Consider the following 22,905-nt stretch of genomic DNA (forward strand, 5'->3'; position numbering starts at 1 on the left):
TTTCCCATGAAGTGATGGGACCGGATGCTATGATCTTTGTTTTCTGAATGTTGAGCTTTAAGCCAACTTTTTCACTCTCCTCTTTCACTTTCATCAAGAGGCTCTTTAGTTCTTCACTTTCTGCCATAAGGGTGGTGTCATCTGCATATCTGAGGTTATTGATATTCTCCTGGCAATCTTGATTCCAGCTTGTGCTTCTTCCAGCCCAGCGTTTCTCATGATGTACTCTGCATACAAGTTAAATAAGCAGGGTGACAACATACAGCCTTGACATACTCCTTTTCGGTTGTGGCAGCCCTAGCATGTGAATACACTGATATATTTTGAGGGCCTCCTATGAACCTGGCAGAAGTATTTTATCTCAGTTTTTTTAATGACTATGTAATATAGTTATTGTTATATTCCTTTTTCAGGAGAGAAAATAGATGCCCAAGGCTACAGCTCTAGCAAGTGGTGTAAACTCAGAGTCTAAGGCACATCTGTCTGGCTCCAGACATGATGCACTTAGCGTACCACCAACCCACATTTGAGAACTTAATCCTTTCCTTATGGAACTTATAAATGATGAGAGACAGACTTACGAAGATAAATAAATACATAAGTACTGCCTGGACCAGACCATCTGGAATCAATAATGCCATGGCAACGCCACAGTGAATCTACGCTGAGAGAGCATTCAAATGATTGTGAAGACAGCATAAGGGAGTGGCTGCAGACCTAAGGGCTGGGGGAAGATTCAGCAGCTTTCTAGTTATGGGAACTTGGGCTTTTATTCTTACTCATATCCTTAATCTCATCAGTTTCCTCATCTGTGCTAGGAGGGCTAAGTTGGGACTAATGGTGGAATATTACCCCCTGGGTTGTTGGAGGATTAAATAAGATAATATAAAGCACTTTTCATGATGCTTGGTACATAGTACATCTCAATAAATGCACCATGGCAGGAAAAAACATTCTTCTAATGCACATCTTACTAGATACTAACAAAAGAGCCAACCCATCAAAATGTGTTTGAGTTCCTATTTAAATGAAAATTCTACATGTTGTTAAGTTTATGTGTATTTTCACTGACACTTATATGTTTCCAAATATAATTTTGTTTCCAAAATATGTTTGCCTTCTCAGGACATTTAACTTAAATAAATACCAACATATACCATCACCAACACAGTCAAGGCAAAATTAAAATGTTCATCAGTGTGGAAGGACAGTCTGAAGAAAGACAAGACAGAAAGGACTCATAAAATACTGATAGAAGTCAGAGCAAATGAAAAATTGTGTGTGCGTGTGTGTGTGTGACACTGAGTTGGACATGTGAATGTGTTTTGGGGCAGACCTGCGCCCATCTGAGAATAAATGCAGGCACGATTCTAGACAGTAGATTGTGCCTGGGGAATCCGTCCCCCACCCTGCATGCCTTACTTGATAGATTGTTTCTTCATTGCAGGTGATGGCTTTCTTCCGCCTCAAAGTAGAAACTTTTTTTATAATGTTTCCTGTGCTTTTATAGCAAAAACCAATATAAATATTACTGGATCTATAAGTAAAAGAGTATAAAGTCTTATTTATCTTGCTGCATAGAGAAACCATGAAAAATATGTGGAAAGTTGAGTCTATTTTTCTCCAGGAAGACATTCAACTATATGCTCCGGCAAAGCAGAGATGCTTAATTTCAGAGATGACAGAGGGACTCTGTTATGTTTTTGGTTCACAGGATTTTCATTGTTTCTGCATGTGCATGAATATTGAAATATTTCTCTGACCAATTCTTGGAAAAGGATATCGCCTGGCCAACCACATATGTTCGCAATGACAGGTTGCACTCCCAACCCCAACTAACAGGCCACAATGATGGCTTCAGATGTAGAACAAGGGGAGAGAAAGTGGGATCAGGCCAGTGGCATGAATGGAAAACCCAAGCAAAGCCATGTCCTGGTCGGCAGCCCCACACGCTCCCTCCCAGTGGGGCCCCACTCTTTTCATCAGCTATGAGTTCTAATCCCAACCGTCAGGTTTTGCCCCTCCCTGGTTCTGCTCCCATGGAGAGGTGTGGAACTTTGTAACAGGGCGTTGGGACCCATCATCCCAGCACACGAGGGTAAGATCAGGTGGGACTTTTACCAGAACCATGAAAAGGGGAGGTTGAGATTCCAGTTCCCTTTGATCCCCTGCGTTGTCCTTCTCTACCACTTCACAGGTCTCCAGGCTCCATCTCCTTGCTGTCCCCCCTGCTTTAGGCATAGCATCATGGTTCACTATTAGAGTTCATTTATTCCTGTGATTCTTACTAGTGGAAATCGTTTGATAAACCTGTAATTTCAAACTGCAGAAACAAAACAAGGTGATGTGCCTTAGTCGTTAGCTGTGTGTTCATCCACTCACCTGGTCCTTGTTATGCTTAGTCGCTCAGTCGTGTCCGACCCTTTGTGACCCCATGGACTGCAGCCCACCAGGCCCCTCTGTCCATGGAGATTCTCCAGTCAAGAATACGGGAGTGGGTTGCTATGCCCTGGTCTGGGATTACCAATTCCCAAACCCAGATCCATACTCAAGAGCTGATGTCCTAGACAGCCTCAACTCTTTCTTACAAAAGTTCTTTCACCTTCTTTCTCCTTCATTCTTTTCTCTCTGGTTGTCAAGTTGTTGTCACATTTCTTAGGGAATTATTCTCATTTTCTGTCCTGCTTTATGAGCCTTTCCTTCCACCCCATTGCCTCTAAAGTATTTTCATTTTAATAGGGAATAATTCTCTGATTTATGTTAATGAAACTCTAATGATGATGTTTCAGGCAGGCAGAAGAGAGCCCTCACCTGGAATTTTAGATCTTTCCTCCCAGCCTGGAATGCAAATGGTTATCTTTTCAAACCATGTTGAAATCATATTTGTGCATAAAATTGCATTTTTTTTTCCTTTGCACCATTCCCATCAACAGTTGGGAATTTCTGACCATCTTTTATAAGTTTCTGTTTGTGAAATTAACATCTGAGTCTGCTCACTAAATTCAAACCTTTAGAAAAACTGCAGCATGCTGAGGCTAATAGCAGAAAAGTTAAAGGTGTTGGGTGAAGTTTTTGTTTTCTAAGATGCCTAGATTGTTCTGAAGCTAATATAGAAGGGCTGTTGGTTAGAGTAGTTAGTATTTAACCTATAGGAAGCTAACATTTGAAGTGTCTTTTTGTAAATGGAAGCAATGTTGAGTAAGTCTGTATTATTCATTGTAGACTCTGCATTACTTCCTAAACGATGGCCGAGGTTATCATCTATAAATCTCTTTAGTAATATTGTTCAATTTCCTACTCCTCTTTTAATACTCTTCAGGTGGACTTAGAGACTTAGATAAACTACCAGTGAGTGCAGAGTATACCCCCCACCCTATCACACAATTGTAGAGTCCCTGCCAAGTGCCCTGTACGCTATCAGGCACTGTGGAGCATGGAAGGAGCACATCTCATGTGAGGCTGCAGCTGAGACGGGCAGCAAGGACTCAAGCAAAACCCACAGCTCAGCACGTTGAGGTTGAGGTGGGCAGGAGGCCATTAAGGTCCAACCGAGGGTATGAGTCAGAGAGGCAGTGTACGCATGGGATCGTGGTTCTGTCAGAGCCGAGACTGAAGGAGACAGTTCACTGGGCTGGAAAGGCCATGCTGGACAGGCAGCACTTGCTTTAGAGTGTTCCTATCTCACAACTTCCTAACAGGTTGCCAGGTGATGTTGATGTAGTTGGTATGGGGTCCAACTCTGAGAATCACTGGCTTGGGAAAGTTTTCCATGAAAAACACACAAAATGTCATATGTCTCTGTGGGTTTCCTTTGCCTCTGCTTTTTTTAAAATCTTTTGAACACATGTATACCTGTGGCGGATTCGTTTTGATGTTTGGCAAAACTAATACAGTGTTTGAGGTTTAAAAAGAAAATAAAATTTAAAAAAAATCTTTTGAACACTGTAAATCATCTAATATATCAGATTATCTTTGTAGTAGTTATTAGGAAGCCTGCAGACAAATTTCTGGCTATCCATTCAATGCACTGATGATGCCGTGGCATGCATTTTGTCTAGTAACTTCACTTCTGATTATGTTTTACATTCCTATCCTTAGTTTCCCTTTGATTTCTCTTTCTGGCCTATTTTTAATTTCTTTTTTCTCTGTTATTGCCTGGATCTTTGAAATCCACGTTAAACATTTTTAAAGACAAAACAGGTTATGTCTCTTTCACTACCACCAGCAACAACAAAACAACACTTTGATATACTATATTGAGTAAACTTTAGTAAGAAAGCAGTAAACTTTAGTAACAGAAACATTTTTTTTCAAAGAGAAATTACTTCAGAGTGCAAGCCTCACTTAGGGACCATAGGCTAGATGAACAGACATTTGAAATTAAAGTTTCAGGTTAATTTAATTTGAAATTAAAGTTTCAACACATCATCTTCTCTTAGGGCTGGTTCTATTTACCAAATACAGTGCTTTTAAGATCACTGTAACATACAAAATCCAAGGTGGATTAATCTTGTAATCTTACTTTTAAACCATCTTCTTTCATAAAGCAATTACGGAAAACATGGAAATATATAGTCATAGACTATATCAACTGCATGTGTTAAAGAGGAAACACTTGATATCTTTCTTTTAAAAACTTGTACTAAATGGTTTGTAAGTAATTTTTATTTACGTGTTTATCTGTGGCTGTGCTGGGTCTCTTTGCTACGCGAGCGTTTTCTCTAGTTGTGGTGAGCAGGGGCTCCTCTCTCGTTGTGGTGCCCTGGCTTCTTACTGCCGTGGTTTCTTTCATTGTGGAGCACGGGCCTAGGCACCCGGGCTTCAGGAGTTGCACCGCGTGGGTTCAGCAGTTGTGGCTCCCAGGCTCTAGAGCACAGGCTCAGCGGTTGCAGTGCAGGGGTTCAGTTGCTCTGAGGCATGTGGGATCTTCCCAAACCAGGGATCGAACCCATGTCTCCTGCACTGGCCGGCGGATTCTTTACCACTTGCCCACCAGGGAAGCCCAGGACTGAATGGTTTTCTACTTTATTTTAAATGTCATATACTAGGAAAAAAGAAAATCTCTTTTGAAATGACTTGTTTCTGTTGAAATGCATTATTTAAATTTTCAGTGCTGCTAATGAGAACTGTTTCTTGGACAAACATAAATAATGAGGGCATATTATTAGTACAACTCTCCAGGAGCCATGGTGGAAAAGACAGTTCACATAAGGGAAAGTTTTTCTATTTCAAAAGGAGATAGTCACCATGATGTTTCTTTTGCTTCTCACCATGACAAGGAAAATATGTGGGAATCATGCTTTCTCATGAAGGTTGTGTTGCTGCATGAAAGATAACAAAGGCAGTTTCTGAGATTAACAGGAAACAGTTATAGATAAGATTGTTTCACCAAAATAGCTCAAGCAGAAATAAAGGAAAGGCCCTATGATTTTTAACTTACGGTGAAATTTCTGAAAATCACATATGAAGAGATGATAGACGTTTAATCCTCCTATTAAAAGGATCAAAGTAATAGGTCTGTTCAAGCCTAGAAAACCAAAGTGAATTATACAATAATTGAGAATAATTAAATTTTAGCAAGAGAAGGGAAGTGTTGCCCCCAGAGTTTGTATTTCTTTAAACTTTGCTCTCTTTTTCAATATAGTGATATTGACTACTAATCTTCCTTGCTTTTATACACTTAAAAAAGACAAATATATAAAATGCCATTTGACTTACTTAGCCCTGTAATGGGAAGCTCTGCCATTCCATGGAAAGCTTAGGTATTCACAGGTACCCAGACCTTAGCAGCAAACAGCCTCTAGGGAAGTTCTTCTCAAACACGAGTGCATATGCGGGTCACCTGGGGATTGTGTCCAGTTAAGAACCCATGTTAAACTACAGAGGAATCAGGAGAAAGCTTTGGACCTCCTTCCCCAAATCACACATAAACACATTCAAGCCAATCTGCCTACATGGTTCAGGAACCTAATTCCTGCTCTAAGGGGTATGTTTGAAAACCTCAGAGTATAAAGTGGCTATAAATATTACAGTGATCTATGCAACTCCAGAGAAGGGCATGGTCACTGTGGGATAAGAAGGAATGAACCTCTATAGAAGGTGAGACTTGAATTTCAACTGGCAGGTTAAGGAGGAAGTCTAGCCCTGTAGGTGGAAGGGTAGAATAATCTGAATCCATGGAGGTAGAGATGAGAAAAAGGATAAATTCCCCAGCCTGATGCTTCCATGGAAAACTAGAAGATGAAAACCCTGGATGGGCAATGTGGAGCCAGTTTATGAAGATACTTGGATGCCAGCTAAGGAATTCGCTTCATTCAGCAGGCCACACTCAGTTCTTAAAGACATTTAAAGAGGGAGTGACATAGTAAAAACAGGATGGGCTGAATTAAAAGGATAGTCTAAGTTTTTACATATAAACATATACTATGTTTATTATTGGCTTTAGCATGAGGTAGAACAGGGCCTTGTAATTCTTTTTTAAAAACTATTTCTTGGCAATTCTTGGACATTTATATTCACTCTTAGGTTCTAAATTTTACTGCTTCTATATATAAATGTAGCCCATGAACTGCAGAGTTTGACTCTGCCATTGTGTGCCCGGCCCCGAGAACACGAGGAGGACTGAGGTCTTCGCATCCCTGCCACCCGCACCACCGCATGGCTTCCCAGCCTTCCGTAGCTTCTGTGTTGTGTGTAGATGAGTGAGCCTGCGTAGCCTGCGAATGTGCTGGGCCCACACCTTCTTAGTTAACTGATGGTGCACTACCTAAGCTTCGTTGCTCCCTCTTTTTAGAATTCTGTGTCTTTCCCAAGCTTCACATGCAGCAGAAATACCCCAGCTTTCCCTCTTCAGAAGTTGGTGTAAGTTAAGTAAGCAGCCTCATATACTGTGCTGTGCTTAGTCCTGTCCGACTCATTGCAACCCCATGGACTGTAGTCTACCAGGCTCCTCTGTCCATGGGATTTCCCAGGCAAGAATACTGGAGTGGGTTGCCATTCCCTTCTCCAAGGGGTCTTCCCGACCCAAGGATTGGAGGATCGAACCGCATCTCTTGAGTCTCCTGCAATGGCAGGAGGATTCTTTACCACTGGCACTAGCTGGGAAGCCCTCATACTGAGATTCATAAGGAACTGTGTCCTCTTTTCTTTAGGAAGAATAAAATTAGTTACAATTTCTTCCTTCACCACAGGAGAGGGGACTAGGTACCATCCAAATTACTAGTTACTTCTGGCTATCCTTACAAATTACTAGTTACTTCTAGTACCACCAGTCCCTCTAAAGCCTGACTGCACGAGTTTTGAGCATATCTCGGCTATGTCCCAGACGTCCAAGAGAAAGCTTCCCAGAACCCCATCTGGACAGAAGGGATCCCGCATCTCCCAGCTCTCCACCCACCATCCCACCTGCTTGCTGCTTCCCTTATTGTACTCTGCTACCTTGGCCAGCCAAGCGTGGTATCCAAGTCCCATCAGTGCTCTGCTGGTCAGTGCGAGCTAAGGTCCTTTGCCTGAAGTCTGCCTCTGCTCCTGCAGAGGACAAGTTAGGTTTTTCAGGATGGTCTTGAGAGTATTGAGCTGATTCTGTGTTCACATGAATCAAAACAAAGCTAACACCTGGAGCTTATTTCAAGCGCAGTTGTGAGTTTAGAGACCTCCCCGAGTGGATTCATCCAAGTACAGATCAAAGCATCGTCCCTTCAAATGGATTCAGGTTGACCATTATAAAAAATGGATCAAGAGGCCAGTCATGCAGGAATCCCAAGCACTGTTCACGGTGCCCCTAAGTTAGCTGCATAATGCAGGCTTAGGAAACCCTTTGGCTTGGCAGTGGTCCATTTTTAGAGGCAGTATAGTAGTTAGGAGCCAGGCTCTAGAAAAGATGCCTCAGGTTCAAATCCATCTCTACCAACCACAACTGTGCAAATGTGAACAAACTGTCTATCATCCGTTTCAGTTGCCTCATCTGTAACATGCGATTAGGAATAGTCCCTACCTCTAGGGTCCTTGTGAAAGTCAAATGAATTAATATACATACAGTGCTAGAAGAGTGCCTGTCATGTATGCAGTAAGTGCTATAACAGTGCTGGCAAAACAAAGAACTTTGCAGTCCCTTCTGGATCACCACAGTCCAGGGTCCTGTCTTCATTATTTCATTCATCCCAGGGTCTTCTTGTCAAGAGGGATAAGTGGGCGAGTGGCTCGGACTGGCAACACAGTTCCCCTTCCAATTGCTAGGGCAGGACCACCATCCACTTTGTTGTTTCTTCCCATTTTCTGAGCATCATAAAATGTAATATTCATGTGTCAAGGGATCCAGGCTAGTATTTTAACATTTTACAGCCTCTTTGTAAAGCTACCTTTTCAGTTTTAGAGGAGGCAGTTTTATGACTCCCTTTGATAACCACTTAACTATGAAGACCCAAACAAAGAAGAGGAATGGTCAGAGGATATCAGGAACTCCCAGACAGCTAGAGCCCCACTTCTTGAACATTATTCAAATTAGCTCCAGGACTCATAATTCTGTGTTTTCATTTATTGCTGCAATAAAGTAAATGGTTCTTTTATCCAAATGTTATTTCCTGGCTATTAATTCAGTAGCTATTTTGGATTGTAGCACTCCTCTTTGATTTAGGGAAATGGTACCTTATAAATATGTAAAAGTTGAAGACTGACACTTGGAGAAATTGACTTTGATTTGTTTTGTTAATATCCTATGGCTAGACTCATTACAGGTTTGAAAGATGAGGCCCCATTCTCTACTTATAAGAGATAGGGTGCTTGTGGCTCTATAACAAGGAAATTTGGGGATGCTCTTCTCAAATCTTTTGTGGACTGGATCTCCGTGTATGCCTCCAGGGGACACACACGGCTCTCTTCTTCATATATTTCTCCAGAAACTGCTCTTGAACTCAAGAATGTAGCTGAAAATGGTCATAGGCTTGGGACTTTCTCTGCACCTATGAGTGTCAGCAAGGGTTTACGACAGGGCCCAGGATGATCTTTACACTGGTATGATTTAACCATGGATCAATCAACCTATTAAGGGGAAAAAGACAAGGTCAATAAGGCTGGGTCTTGGTGAACCAGAGGCCATCCTACATTTTTCAACCTAATGTTCTTATTTCCTTTCCATTAACATTTCACAATGAAAAAATGCCTATATTCTTTAATTTTTAAGATAATTAAGGGAATTTAGTGCTTTTGAAGGATAGAGGATTTATAATGGCATCAGGGAATGTACTGTAAATAACCCGCGAGACAAGGGCCACCTGGAAAGCAGCAGCGCAGTCTCCATCGTCATTTCTGCTTCTTGGCAACAGGCTGTAAGAGGGTTATCTCCCTTGGCCAGTGCAGAACCAAGCTCCTCTCCTTAGACCAGAAAGACCTGCTTGTTCTGGGACAGGGCTTCTACCCTCTTGGGAAGTGGTTTTCCAGCTGTATTTGAGTTTGAACAAATTATAACAAACACAGAACATTCTAAGTACATGGCATTCTCTGTATGCAAAGCCCTGAAATGTGTGATGGAAGTAGACAGTCATTCTGGAGCTTCTCTAAGGGAAAGAAACGTGCCATCTGCCTCTGAGATCATTACAGCCTAGCGAGTGAGGTCAGGATGACACAAGGGAATGTACCAGGGCACAGAACAAGAGAGCAGGTCCACATGATTGCAGCCAGGCTCGTGCGCATAGATACAAAGGGCTTAGTCCAAAGGCTGGCTTACCTGTGAGCTCTCCAAGCTGACCATTTAAGGCACTATTTAATAAAGATCATTTTGATGATTACTAGATAAAGATGGTACAGTAAATACACTCATTTTCTTTTGTTGAAGCCCAACTAAAATAACAACAAAAGGGCATGTTTTCTCAAAGATATAGAAATTGGGCAAGGACTTAACAATGATAAACTTTTTAAAGCTAGAAAACAGATGGATAAATATTAAGTAATTCAGCAAACCCAAGAAAGACAAAATAAGCTATCAGTGGGAAAAGCTGAAAGGTAAACAGGTTTATACCACAGACCCCTCCCCATCAAACAGCTCAGGAATTGGCTAAGTAAGTACCTTTGGAAACAGAGATGAAGGGAAGGCTATAAACAAGAAACAGAGAGTCTAAGAAGCAGTTTGACCTCCAGATTCTTTATCCCACCCTCCACTCTGTAAAGACTAGAGGCTCATCCTCTGAAGAGGGTATAACAGCAGGTCTCTGGGATGGGGTTAAACAAGTGCAGAGCTTGAGGGCAGGAATGCAGGCTGAAAACAAGAGGACTGAATGAAGTTATAGACCAGGGCTGAGTTTCTTCTCCAATCTCTGTTCCTGTATACAAGAAGATTCTTCTCTGGGGAACCTGAGTAGCTAAAGAGCAGACCCAAAGATACAGATGTTTGATGGCTTTCCAAGGAAAGGGATCAGTCAGATCTGTGTCCAGAGAAGCCCCCAGAAGCTCTGATAAAAGGAGCTTTCCGGGCTTTGCTTTTAAACAGGGGCAGAAAACTAAAGATCACCACACAGCTGGGCAAAATCTCTATTACCTCTAAAGCCTTGACTATGTTAAAATGATTTAAGGAAGGATAAGCTGATAAACTATCAACCATGAGTGGATTAAGAATGTATTTACCATTGTGCTGAATACCTAGAATGGAATATTATTCAGCTTTAAAAAAGAAGGAAATAATTTTCTATGGTACATTGTGGACGACCCCTGAAGACATTTTGCTAAGTGAAGTAAGCCAATCGCAAAAGGACAAGTACTGCATGATACCACATGTGAGGTATCTAAAGAAGTCAAACTCGTAGAGACAGAAAAAAGAATGATTGTTTCTGGTGGGGTGGGGGGTGGTGGCAGATGGAAAGTTGTTCATTGAGTACAGTTTCAGTCTTGCAAGATGAAAAAGCTCTAGACATCTGTTGTACAATAATGTAAATATAGTAAATAATACTGTGCACTTTTAAAAATTTGAGAGGATAAATTTATGCCATATTGTTTTAAGGGAAGCCCCAGTGGCTTGGTGGTAAAGAATCTTCCTGCCAGTGCAAGAGACATAAGAGACACAGGTTCTATCCCTGGGTCAGGAAGATCCCTTGGAGAAAGGAATGCCAATCCACTCCAGTATTCCTGCCTGGGAAATTCCATGGACAGAGGAGCCTGGCAGGTTACAGTCCATAGAGTCACAAAGAATCAGACAGGACTTGGGGATTAAACAACAATGTATGTTTTTTTTAACCACAATAAAAATGAGAGAGGCTAAAACAAAATGAAGAGAGTGACATAAACTCTGAAGAGAGAAGAAAATGTCAAGTAGAATTACTGACATCCTCAGAGTGGTAAGAGAAGATATTGCATCCATGAAACAAAATTAAGGTGCTATTAAAAAATAATAATAAAAAAATACAAACAAAAAGAAAACGCTTAGAAATGAAAGCTGTAGTATTAAAATATTAAGGAGAGGTTGTATTTCCTAGAAAGATCAAAAAGAAATAAAATGAAATACAGGACAGGAGGAAAAGGAAATAAGAAAAAACAGTCTAAAGTTCAGATAAAGGGAATTCCAGAAAAATAACAGATGGGAAGAAATCATTAAAGAGTGCATTTTTCCATTTTTTCTAGAATTGCAGTTCATGATTTTCCAGATTAAAGGACACACAAAGTACCTAGGGTTATAAATGAAAATAAACTCACACCTCGGCACATTTTCATGACATTTCAGAACTCTGGAAGCAAAAAGAAGATCCCACAAAAACAGAGAGGGAGAAGGAATCACTTCCAAAGGTAATGGGTTCATAATAGCTTCTGACTTCTCCAAAGTGGATCTAAAACTAAAAGAGAATGCCCTCAACATTCTACTAGCATGACTTCCAACCTAGAAACTGACATATAGACAAACCTTCAATCAAATGTGACAATAATACGAAAACATACCAGACATGCAAGCTCTCATAAATTTACCTAGCACATACATCTCTTCTTGGGAAGCTGTTGTGAGATGTGTCTCACTAAAATAAGAAGAGAGCTAGGAGAGAGAAAGATGTGGGGTATAGAAATAAAAGAGAGATGAAGGCACCCCCAAAATTACGGTGAAGAAACGTCTAGGATGAAAGCTATATGCAAGGCAGAGAAGACTGCAAGTCCCAATTATAGTTCAGAAAGTTCCAACAGAGATTTCTTCATAAAACTGTTGGAATACTCAAAGCATCTGAACATTTTCAGATGAGATTTAGATAATTAGTGGAGAGTTTAGAGGTTGAATTAGTGATCCGGGTGGAGAAAACTAAGCTCACTTTAAAGAAGACAGTTTCTTAACTGTGAGAATACAAAATCCTATCAAGGGAAAGTACCCATAGTAAATTGCATGACTTAGATGTGAATTTCTTTTACAGAGTCATTACACTATAAATCCTGAATATTTCTCTAAACAAAGTTACTATATTATTATACTGAGGAGTGAGAATGGATGGTATATGAGGTAGCAAAAGTTGATAGATACAGAATAAAACAGCTTCATCTTCATCTTCAACAAGGAGGAAGCTAATAGATAATGCTTAAAACAGAAAATCATTTAAAAATAAAATCACAAGCACCTTACTTAGCCAAATATAAAAAAATAAAAATGTATCTAGATGATTTGAAAGTGGTTGTTTCTAAGTAAGGGAAAGTTTTGACACTCAAAGAGTTCTGCTAATGTGTGTATGTCACTAACCTTGCAGATCTAACTTACTCTTAAAACTATATGCATGTATAACTTTGATTTTAAATTATTTCTAAAGCAAAAAAAGAAAAAAAAATAACAAGATAATAAAGTGTTTAGCATGAGTCCAGGAACTCCAAATAAGGACACCTCCACACAAAGACCGTTTCCATCACCACCGTGTTGGAATTTCACAAACCTTACCTTTTTCATTCTAAGGAGTTAGATTCTACAAATATGTTACTATAGTAAAGTGATTCTCTGAAAGATAAGCTGACTAACTTTTTTGAGCTACTACTTTTAAACTGTATTTATGTATCCGTTTTTGGCTATACTGGGTCTTCCTTGCTGTGCGCAGGCTTTCCCTAGTCCTGTGCGGGCTTCTCGTTGCAGTGGATTATCTTGTTGCAGAGCACGGGCTCGAGGGTGTACGTGCTTCAGCAGCTGTGTTTCCCAGCCTCTAGAGCACAGGTTCAACAGCTGCGGCTCAGGGACTTAGTTGCTCTACGGCATGTGGGATCCTCCGGGATCCGGGATCCGGGATCCAACCTGTGTCTCCTGCATTGGCAGGCAGACTCTCCACCACTGAGTCACCAGGGAAGCCCCAAGTTGATTAGTTTTTTAAAATGTATTTATGGCTGTGCCAGGGCCTCGCCACTGAGTGGGTCCTTCTCGAGCGGAAGTGAGACGGGGCCACTCTCTGCCACAGTGCCCTAGTGCCTCTCATCACGCTGGCCTCTCCCCCTGCAGGGCACAGGCTGCAGGGCACAGGGGCCTCAGTAGCACCTCCTGAGCCTTGAGCGCAGGCTCAGTGGCTGTGGTGCACGGCTTCAGTTGTCCCACAGCATGTGGGATCCTCCGGGACCAGGGAGCGAACCCGCACTGGCAGTCAGACTCTCCACCACTGAGCCACCAGGGAAGCCCCCATGCTGATTAATTTTTAATAAAATTAACCATCAGAATAGCAGGCAGAGAGTCTGTCTGCGGTTGTTCATTGTTCTTCCACGTTGTGGTGAATAATCAGTGCTTGAATTTTAGCCTAGAGATGTGTGTTTCTATGGAGGAGAATGGGGCTGGGAAGGAAGGGTTGATGCAATGGTTTCTGGGATGCTTACAGGGAGGAGAACTGGATTTTATTGCTCAGTCTAAGTGGTCCCAGAGCATAAATTACTCCTTGGATAATTTACACCCAGTGACTAGGCTAGGACTATGAATACAGAATGGTCCCTGATAATCTAAAAACAGAAATGATTCCCTTACCAAGGGTGGCCCAAAGAATATGGTAAACCCAGTGGAACCAGAAAATAAAGAAAAATATTCCCAAAGAATTTTTCTTGCCTTGAAATTTGAGGAGGGCAACAGATCGACAGCTGCCTAACATGAGTGTTTTGAAAACACTGAATCTGTACGACCAGTATTATAACGACGACGTTGTGATGTTTTTATAGAATGACACTATATTGCAAATTTACTCCTTCAATGAAACATATGCCCTCACTAACCCTCCAAACATCTCTATCCTATGAAGAAACACATTTTGCACTAGAGATGTGTTGGCTAATCCCTTCCACCTTTCTGAATATACAGAACGCGTGTGTAACAAAGAGCAAGCGCACAGCGACAGCATTTAAGGCTGCAAGAAACACGGCAGAGTGCTGTATGCCCCTGTCGTTCCCCCGAAGAGCAGCAATTAAAATGCACAGCTGCTGGCCGCCCAGATGTTTCTTGCATTCAGTGCTCTGTAATATGCATCTGAATATACTGTCTGACTGCAGTTTCAGCAAACTAGACAGCTTTGTATTCTAAATTCAGCAGACTAGATCCAGGGTGTATATTTTTTTCCTCCAGATTAGCTTCCCTCTCCCTTCTCCCCTCCCCTCCTCTTCGTTTGCTTGGGGCATTAGCAGTTCAGAAACAAACGACATTTCTAGCTCAGAGTTTAGCTGTATCAGAGTGTAAGTGCAGGTCAGGTCTGATTTATGTGGCATGTCTGATAAGCAGGAGAGGAGAGCAGGATGAAGGGCTTGGAAAAGCTGGTGAACTTGGCTTGACTTTTATCTTGTGCTTTTGTAGGCAGCCAACATCCCCCTGGTGTCAGAACTCGCCATCGACGACATACACTTTGATGACTTTTCTCTCGACGTTGACGCCATGATCACGGCTGCTCTTCGGATGTTCATGGAGCTGGGGATGGTACAGAAATTTAAGATTGACTATGAGGTAAGATGTTCGGTCATGGGGCTCCCAGGAGTGCACCCAAGAACAACGTGGTAGCCACTTTGAGCCTTGGGTTTCCCAAATGTTCATCGGGGATGATCATGCTTTCCCTGCATACCTGGTGGGATTACCGTGGGAATCGTGTGAGATGTTTGTGGAAGGACCTCAATGTTGAGGATTCCTCAGACATAAGGTATCATTTTGATCATGGCCCACTGCAGACACATGCAATTGCCTGATGTAAACTTTCCCTTCCCATTTCAGACGCTGTGTAGGTGGCTTCTGACAGTAAGGAAGAATTACCGAATGGTCCTGTACCACAACTGGAGACACGCCTTCAACGTGTGCCAGCTGATGTTCGCGATGTTGACTGTAAGTGTGTTCGGTGACAGTGGAAGGTCATCTGTCACTTGTGAGGACCTACTGGCTTCCCCTTCACACGCCCATTTCTCTGACAAACTGCCCTGTGATTAACTTTACGTTGGAACTTACCCACCCTGGTGATGGGAGTGTATATTTCACAACGACCTCTGAGCTTTAAGGCTGTAAAATCACTGATCCCTTGGAGCAGGTATAGTCTTTGAATGATTGCTTGAGTCTCTTTTTAATGTTTTATCTTGGGAAACTGGTTTTTTATAAACAGAAGAAATGCTTGGGTTTTCAAAGCCACCTTTTTTTGCAGAGAATATGGGGATGACTGACTAAACAAAGAGATCTGCTGGATAAGACCCCATTGGGGAAAGCCAAAGAAGGGATGTGTGAACATTACCCACAGGGACATGGGAACCCTGAGAGATGCTTATCTGGAGAAGGTCCAGGGAGGCCGTGGGAAGGAAGGAGTAGGAGTGTATGTTCTCAGGGTTTCGGGCACACCAGGCTTCAAAGCTCTGCTCCAGGCGCCGTAACAAAGTGAAGGTGGCCAGTCTGTTTTATAGAAGCAGCTGGGGCAGCTGGCCAGAGGTAAGCCTTGGAATTTAATCTAAAAGCAAATGTTTGTGGCAAAGACTAAAACAGAACCTCTCTTCATCTCCATTTTCTGGCAAGAAATAAGGCTCATTTGGTCTTATTTCTACTCACACTGTCAAGCAATTATCAATTAAATGGTTTCTGGCTAAAATATATTGGTTTCTTTAGCCTCAAGGTGATATGTACATACATGTGTATCCATATGCGTGTACGTAGGCATACCTGCCACACAGAAAAAGAGAAGATGAGTTTAAGATTCTCATAACGTAAATCTAAATGCCTTACATCTTTGCACCCAGATTAAAATTTAAACCCGAAAGAGGGAATGCTCAATGACAAACATTTTCCTTTGGTCCATGTGAAGGAAGATTTCTGCTCCTTCCTCATGAAGTGCTCTGCACTCTTCTTGGCCTACTAAACTTTTGCTCATTCTTTAAAATGCATTGATCTAATGCTGGTTTTTCCATGAAGACTTTCCTTTTCCATCATCATCAATAATTTCAATAATCATCAGTAACCGTGTCTTGTACAACACATCTTTCTGCTGTGTATCTGAAGTTAAAGATCTCTCATTCCCCTGTAAAGTAAGCAGCTTAAGGCTAAAGAACTCATTTCTTGTTCTTGCAATAACCTTCATTTATTTGCTCAACATCTATCTGTTAAGCATGTCACCAGCACCCTCTACTCAATCCTGTACTTGGTAAGCTTTCAACAAATTTGTGTTGGATTGATTTGAACTGAAATACACATATAGCATAAGAAGATGGGACCAAATATCTTCACTTTTACACTCAAGGACTTGTTTTTTTTCCGCGGGCGCGTGGCGGGGGAGAAGGGTGTCCACAACTGCTTAAGTAGCAAGGAAAATAATCTGGAAAAACGACATCTCACTGTAACATATACCATGAAAGCAGGCAGCCAGTCAAATGAGGAAGGAAGAAGCTTTGAGCAAGACCCTTAAATGTTTAAGAACCAATGTTTCATGGAAAAAAAAAAAAAAAAAAACCTCTCATTTTACTTTTCCAAATCAGATCTCATAGACAAGTTATAATTTTTTGTGTCCAGAGTTCATGTATATGACTCACAGAGGACATCCAATAAAGAAACTATTAACCTATTATTTTGGAAAACCTATGGATTTATGGTGAATCACCAAAATAAGTAAGCAGGAACCTGTTCAATGAAGGACTGAATTATGTGAAGTGTTAGTTACTTGTCTTGTCCAACTCTTTGCAATCCCATGGATTGTAGTCCAGCAGGCTCCTCTGTCCATGAAGTGGGTAGCCATTCCCTTCTGCAAGCAGGAAACTTGTTCAGTGAGGGATTAAAGATGTCATAAACAGAAACAGATTTTACAATAAGCCTTAAAATAGTCCATCCTAAAGGAAATCAGTCCTGAATATTCATTGATATTGATGAATGATGCTGAAGCTGAAACTCCAATACTTTGGCCACCTGATGGAAAGAACTGACTTATTGGAAAAGACCCTGATGCTGGGAAAAATTGAAGGCAGGAGGAGAAGGGGATGACAGAGGATGAAAAGATTGGATGGCATCCCCAACTCTATGGGCATGAGTTTGAGTAAACTCTGGGAGTTGGTGATGGACAGGGAAGCCTGGCATGCTGCAGTCCATGGCGTCGCAAAGAGTCGGACACGACTGAGCGACTGAACTGAACTGAACTAAAAGAGCTGGGATAGAGGAAACTGGTAAGAACTTCGTGGTCGAGTGGACATTTAGGAGAAAAGGGAATTCATACCCAGTTTTCTTTAGTAAATTTTTCCACAGTATGGCCAATCTTGATCCTTTTCAAGAAACTGAAGAAGGCAGAGCTCTCAGAATGTTACCACCATGGAGATACTCCTTCTGCCTAAATATTTCAAAGGTAGAGTTGTTTTTGCAAGTCTGCTCATCAACCTTGAAGAATATCACTGTTTGAGAAAGTCTGGGTTTTGTTTTTGTATTAATGCTAGCTCAAAAAGAGAAGAATTTACTCTTAAAATTCTCTTGGCCAGGGGAAGAAGGAGCTAGAGGTTGAAAAATAAATGCATGACTTTGGAAAGAATACCTTGGTGAATGTTATTTTTTCCTCTTTTACACTAAATAGAATAGCCACATTTGGAAAAGATATTATTTTCTGTTCATTAAATGTTTCTGAACTAAGGGTTACAGTAGGTTGAAAATGTCAACTTTGTCCGTAACACAAGTGTTCTCCTCTCCAACTTGACCATAGTCAGACTGGTTAATCAGAACTTTTTCACTAAGAAAGAAAATATTGAGATAACAGAGATTACTTGATCAGGGGCAAAAAAAAAAAAAAAAAAGTGAGCGTAATTCACTCATCAATTCTAACTTCTGGAATAAGACCTCGGTAGCCAAAGTAGGCAAAATGATAACCTACTTATTTCCTTGAGTGGCCACTAAGGCTTCAGGCTTCAGGTACTCCTGAATACTGTTAGGGTCTTTCACTGTTTTGCTCTCATCAGTGATTTTATTTCCATTCTAGTTATCTTATATTCCACTTCCACGTGTTGAATTAGAACTAAAATTCTCTATTAATATGAAATGAAAGTTATAATTAACCCCTGGATTCATTCAGCTAGTTACAAAGGTGGGCGAGCACGGCGCATGTGCGCTGAATTTTCCTCTAGATGGCGCTCCAAGGCAAAGTTTCCCAGCCAGTTGCCTGGAAAGAAAGGGGGCGGATGGGGTTGATCTTACTAACATTCCCTGAAGACGCTTCTTTTCTTCTAAGACAAGAAATACTGAGGTACGCACCCCCACACTCTTTTCTTAAAAGAAACATCAGCAAGGCCAGTGTGTCTGAAAAGAACCCTCCTATCAGGACAGACCTGTATTAGGACGGTCTCCTTGCCTGCAGCGCTCTTAAGGCAAATATTACGGCAGTCTCCTTGTGTCTTTCTGTGGGTGTATATTTTTCCAAGCCCATTGTCTCTAGGAATGGGAAGATGCATATTTGTGTGTCAGTGATGAGCAAACCATGACACGAAGTACAACAAAGCAAGCAAATTACATGTAAGAATCAGCTTCCTAACCTTTCACTCTATAATCATTTCAAGCCCAGAAAATAGCTTGATTCAGAATTGTGTTTTGCAGAAGTATTCAAGCTCAGGTCTAGGAAACAAAAAGGCCTTGTTTCTTTAGAAATTAAAAAGAAAAAGAACAAACTGCATTGTCAAATAGGCAATTTGATGTATAATGGTGGAAATTTAGTTCACTGGGAACCCTGTTAATGACTTATTAATTTATTACAAGCCTCTGGTGTAGAATTCCAAATATTAAAATGAAAGTGTCCGTCTTAGTCTTTGCTTCCAAAGAGAAATTTAGGTAGTTAAAAATTACCAAATATTTTTAATCCTCAGATAAATGCAGTATGGAGTGCCAGTTACTATTTGCAGTTAAAACAGGGAATAAAAACCTGCAGATAGATCAGGAATAATTACACAAATTCTCTTTATATATAGAAGCTTGTAGAATAAATATTCCATCAAGCACATACATAGTGAAAGATAATAAGCACATTTCTTATATGTACAGTGTAGACCACATAAAGGAACCGACCATGCTTTTGTTTGTATTCTGGAAAATAAAAAGGCATGTGGTGATGCCAAGGTTGCAGAGACATTTTAAGGTTTTATAAATGATGTATGAGCTCTGACAGATTTTCCAGGGGGGAAAAAAGGTTTCCTTAAGAGTCAGTATTCTTTACTATCCCATAAATGTACTCATTAGCACTTTGGGGCATGCCCTGTATCCTGCAGGGCTCAATAAAGATTCATTGAATGAATGGATTTAGTTTAGGGTAATATTATTCAGGGAACTGTGCTGCTCAGTGTCCAGTTTTTTCAAAAAACTATAAAATGATGAACAATTATCATTGCTAGAAATCTTGTTCTTTCTTCATATCACACTAAGGTTCAGCTAGGGTTCATATAGAATATTATGATCTTGCAGAATTCACTGGATATGAAAAGAGACGAGCACATGATCACATTAAAATTGATGGCGGTGCTGGTGGCTTGGTGCTGGTGGGGAAAGGCAGTTAAACACTAATAATAACCAAGTATCACAGCAAACACACTGACACCTCCTGACATTTACGGGGGCTTCTTAAATCTTAAATGTGGAGGTAGCGCGTTTAAGTCCGTAGTTGGATTGTCAACAAGGTTATTTTCAGAAATAAGCCAAGTCGTTTTATTGATAATTCAAACTAGAGAGCAGAAGGGACGTTTAGGAAGAAAAATCCATCCTGTTCACTAGCTTGAGGATAATGTGCTGTCTTCTGTCTGCCGTTTTCAGGGAAGTCCTTGATTTTTGAGGTAGACAGTTTCTTCTGCAAGGAGATCTTAGAAACGCAATTAGAATTCCCTTTCCCCTTAACCGAAAGAAGGACAGAACTAGTTGAATTTGCAAATAAAATGTTTTTGCTCTATAACAAGACTACTAATCTCAATGGAAATCTAATTTCTTTGTAGATTGTAATGTTGTAAGGTACAAAGAGATCTATGGTTTTATTCTGTAACCAACAACAAAGTAACAAACAATAATTACATTTGTAATCATCAAACATCATTTTTACATTGCATTTCCTTATCAATATAAGTAATAACTCGTTATATTTATTAGAAAATAAATGGCAACATTATCCTAATAATACAATAAAATCTGCATATGAGAAAAACCAATTCTTTGTCATGTGGGTGTACCTTGATTTCTGGTATAACTTCAAAGAAAGCACATTTTTAATTGAGGAAAGGAGTGATTCTTTTATGTTTTTGCAGAGTATCAGCACTGGGGGCTGTAAATTAACCAGGGAGCTAATCAATTTGAATACTGTGTCTAAATTACATTTAAGACTCCTGGCTTTTAATCATTTAAGAAGGTTTCTATTTTTATTCTCTCTGGCCACCTCTCAGATCTCCAGTGAGGCACTCCATGCTTCTAGCTGACACTCCCTTTATCCACATTTATTTTACAAAAGGAAAAAGGCAAAGCAGCACATAATTAAGAAACTGGTGTGCTAATAATCAAACATACAATTGGGCAGAAGGATAATCCAATCCACTTCCTCACACAGGAGAGTAACCTCCATAACTCACTTTAAGCGCTGCCATTCATGAGTTATGGGTCATTCCCTTTCTAGTGAAAATAAATTCTCCCGCACCATCAGCCAGAGCTGAGTATTTTTCTTAGGACATGTAAATTGTAAAAGTGTATGAACATAATCATGCTGGCATTTGGGGGGGAGTGCAAGCTCTTGCCTGTGGACACAGGCTTGTAAGGAAATGTGTGTGATTTCAGGGCTGCGGTTGCCTGGTTACAATATAGGATTTTTTATTAAAGTGAATTTATTCCTGAGATTTTTATGGTGTTGGTAAACTGCTTAATCTGTCGGTCTGTATTTTATGACTCCAGCCAAATCCTGCAGGTCAGGGAGACCCGGCAGCAGAGCCATGGTCATTTATCACAGCCTCTATTTTCCACAGCTTATGACTCAGTAGTGGCAGTTTCTTGAGGCTGAATGAAACCTGGCACCTAAGGGTGTCAAGCTGGGGACTTTATAAAGTTTTAATTTTTTTCACTAGTCTCATGTTCAAGTTTAGCTCAGTGATGACTAGTGAAAATTTGGGGTAAGTTTTTAAGAGGTTTCATATTCTCGAAATTCATCAGTCTGGCTTCTTTGTGGCATGTGAAGAGGACTGTCTCTCGGCACAATTGATTTTCACCAGGTGATCTTCATTCTCTGGGCTCACACACCCCATGTTCTATTCAATTCACTAGCAGTTTATCATAAAATATAAACTATATTTCTAAACATGAAAAAGCAGGCTGTCTTTATCCTCAAAAAATAATAAAGCATATTCTTAATATTGAAAGCAAAAAACGTTAAACATCTAATATGTTTTTCCTTTTGTCTTTTTTTGAATTGCAGTATGATTGCTATATACATACATGTAGCTTTGCTTTCATATTACCTGAATTGAAGTAAAAATTCAACTTTTAAAGGCTTATTAAATATTTACTCTTTTTTACCATTTTTCTTTTTACCATTTGTATTTGTTTTTGCACATTTTATCGAAATATGAGAGCAGAGATACATTGACCGATTTTTATTTGACCACATTATGACTTCCTGAGGATGAAATGAAGAGTATTGACAGATGCCAGAGGTTTGCTTTGAGATAGTCTAACAGACAAACAAAACAGAACATGTGAAGGGATAAATGAATCAAGGCAGCAGAACGTGGCTTCCTGCTAAAGTTAGGTAATGAGTACTTGGGTATTCAATACAGTATTCTATTTTTCATATGTTTTTAACTTTACAAAATAGATAATTTTTTAAAATTAGGATAACAAGTAGGTTAAAATTAAGTCAAGGAGGTAGTTAAAACTAAAATTATTAAAGTCAATTCATTTTTTAAATTCATTCAACAAACATTTACTCAAACATGTATGCTTGTACCAGTTTTGAGAGGCTTCCCTGATAGCTCAGTTGGTAAAGAATCTGCCTGCAATGCAGGAGACCCCGGTTTGATTCTTGGTTTGGGAAGATCCCTGGAGAAGGGATAGGCCACCCATTCCAGTATTCTTGGGCTTCCCTTGTGGCTCAGCTGGTAAAGAATTCACCTGCAATGCAGGAGACCTGGATTTGATCCATGGGTTGGGAAGATCCCCTGGAGAAGAGAAAGGCTACCCACTCCAGTATTCTGGCCTGGAGAATTCCATGGGCTGTATAATCCGTGGGGTGCCTGGCCATTTTGAGTCTTACATGAGTAAGCATTTGCTATATTATTTGAGATTCAGAGAGAAGTTGTGTACAAAACATGACTTAGATTTTGCAATTTGATAATAAGTGCCTTCAAGAAGCTTCTGGTTGTAAAAGTATTTAAGTGTAGACTGTAAGGTCTTCCCAACTCTGAACTTGACAAGTAAAGGCTCATTGCAGACTTAAATCAGTGTTTAATTAAGGCCAAATCAATTATTGACCACATTCATCTTGAAAACGAAGCGAAGAAAAT

The 22,905-nt window shown here is 40.4% G+C and overlaps 1 protein-coding gene across 1 annotated transcript in view; it reads left to right on the forward strand.

Moving 5' to 3' along the window:
- The window catches only part of PDE11A (phosphodiesterase 11A), a 420,247-nt gene that overhangs the window by 309,779 nt on the left and 87,563 nt on the right, over nucleotides 1–22,905 (forward strand). The window contains exons 11-12 of the mRNA XM_025274296.3: nucleotides 14,756–14,902; nucleotides 15,164–15,271. Of these exons, the coding sequence (XP_025130081.3) occupies nucleotides 14,756–14,902; nucleotides 15,164–15,271 (255 nt within the window). The remainder of the gene's footprint in view (nucleotides 1–14,755; nucleotides 14,903–15,163; nucleotides 15,272–22,905) is intronic.

Source organism: Bubalus bubalis, chromosome 2 (genome assembly GCF_019923935.1).
Source record: "Bubalus bubalis isolate 160015118507 breed Murrah chromosome 2, NDDB_SH_1, whole genome shotgun sequence".
Lineage (NCBI taxonomy): Eukaryota > Metazoa > Chordata > Mammalia > Artiodactyla > Bovidae > Bubalus > Bubalus bubalis.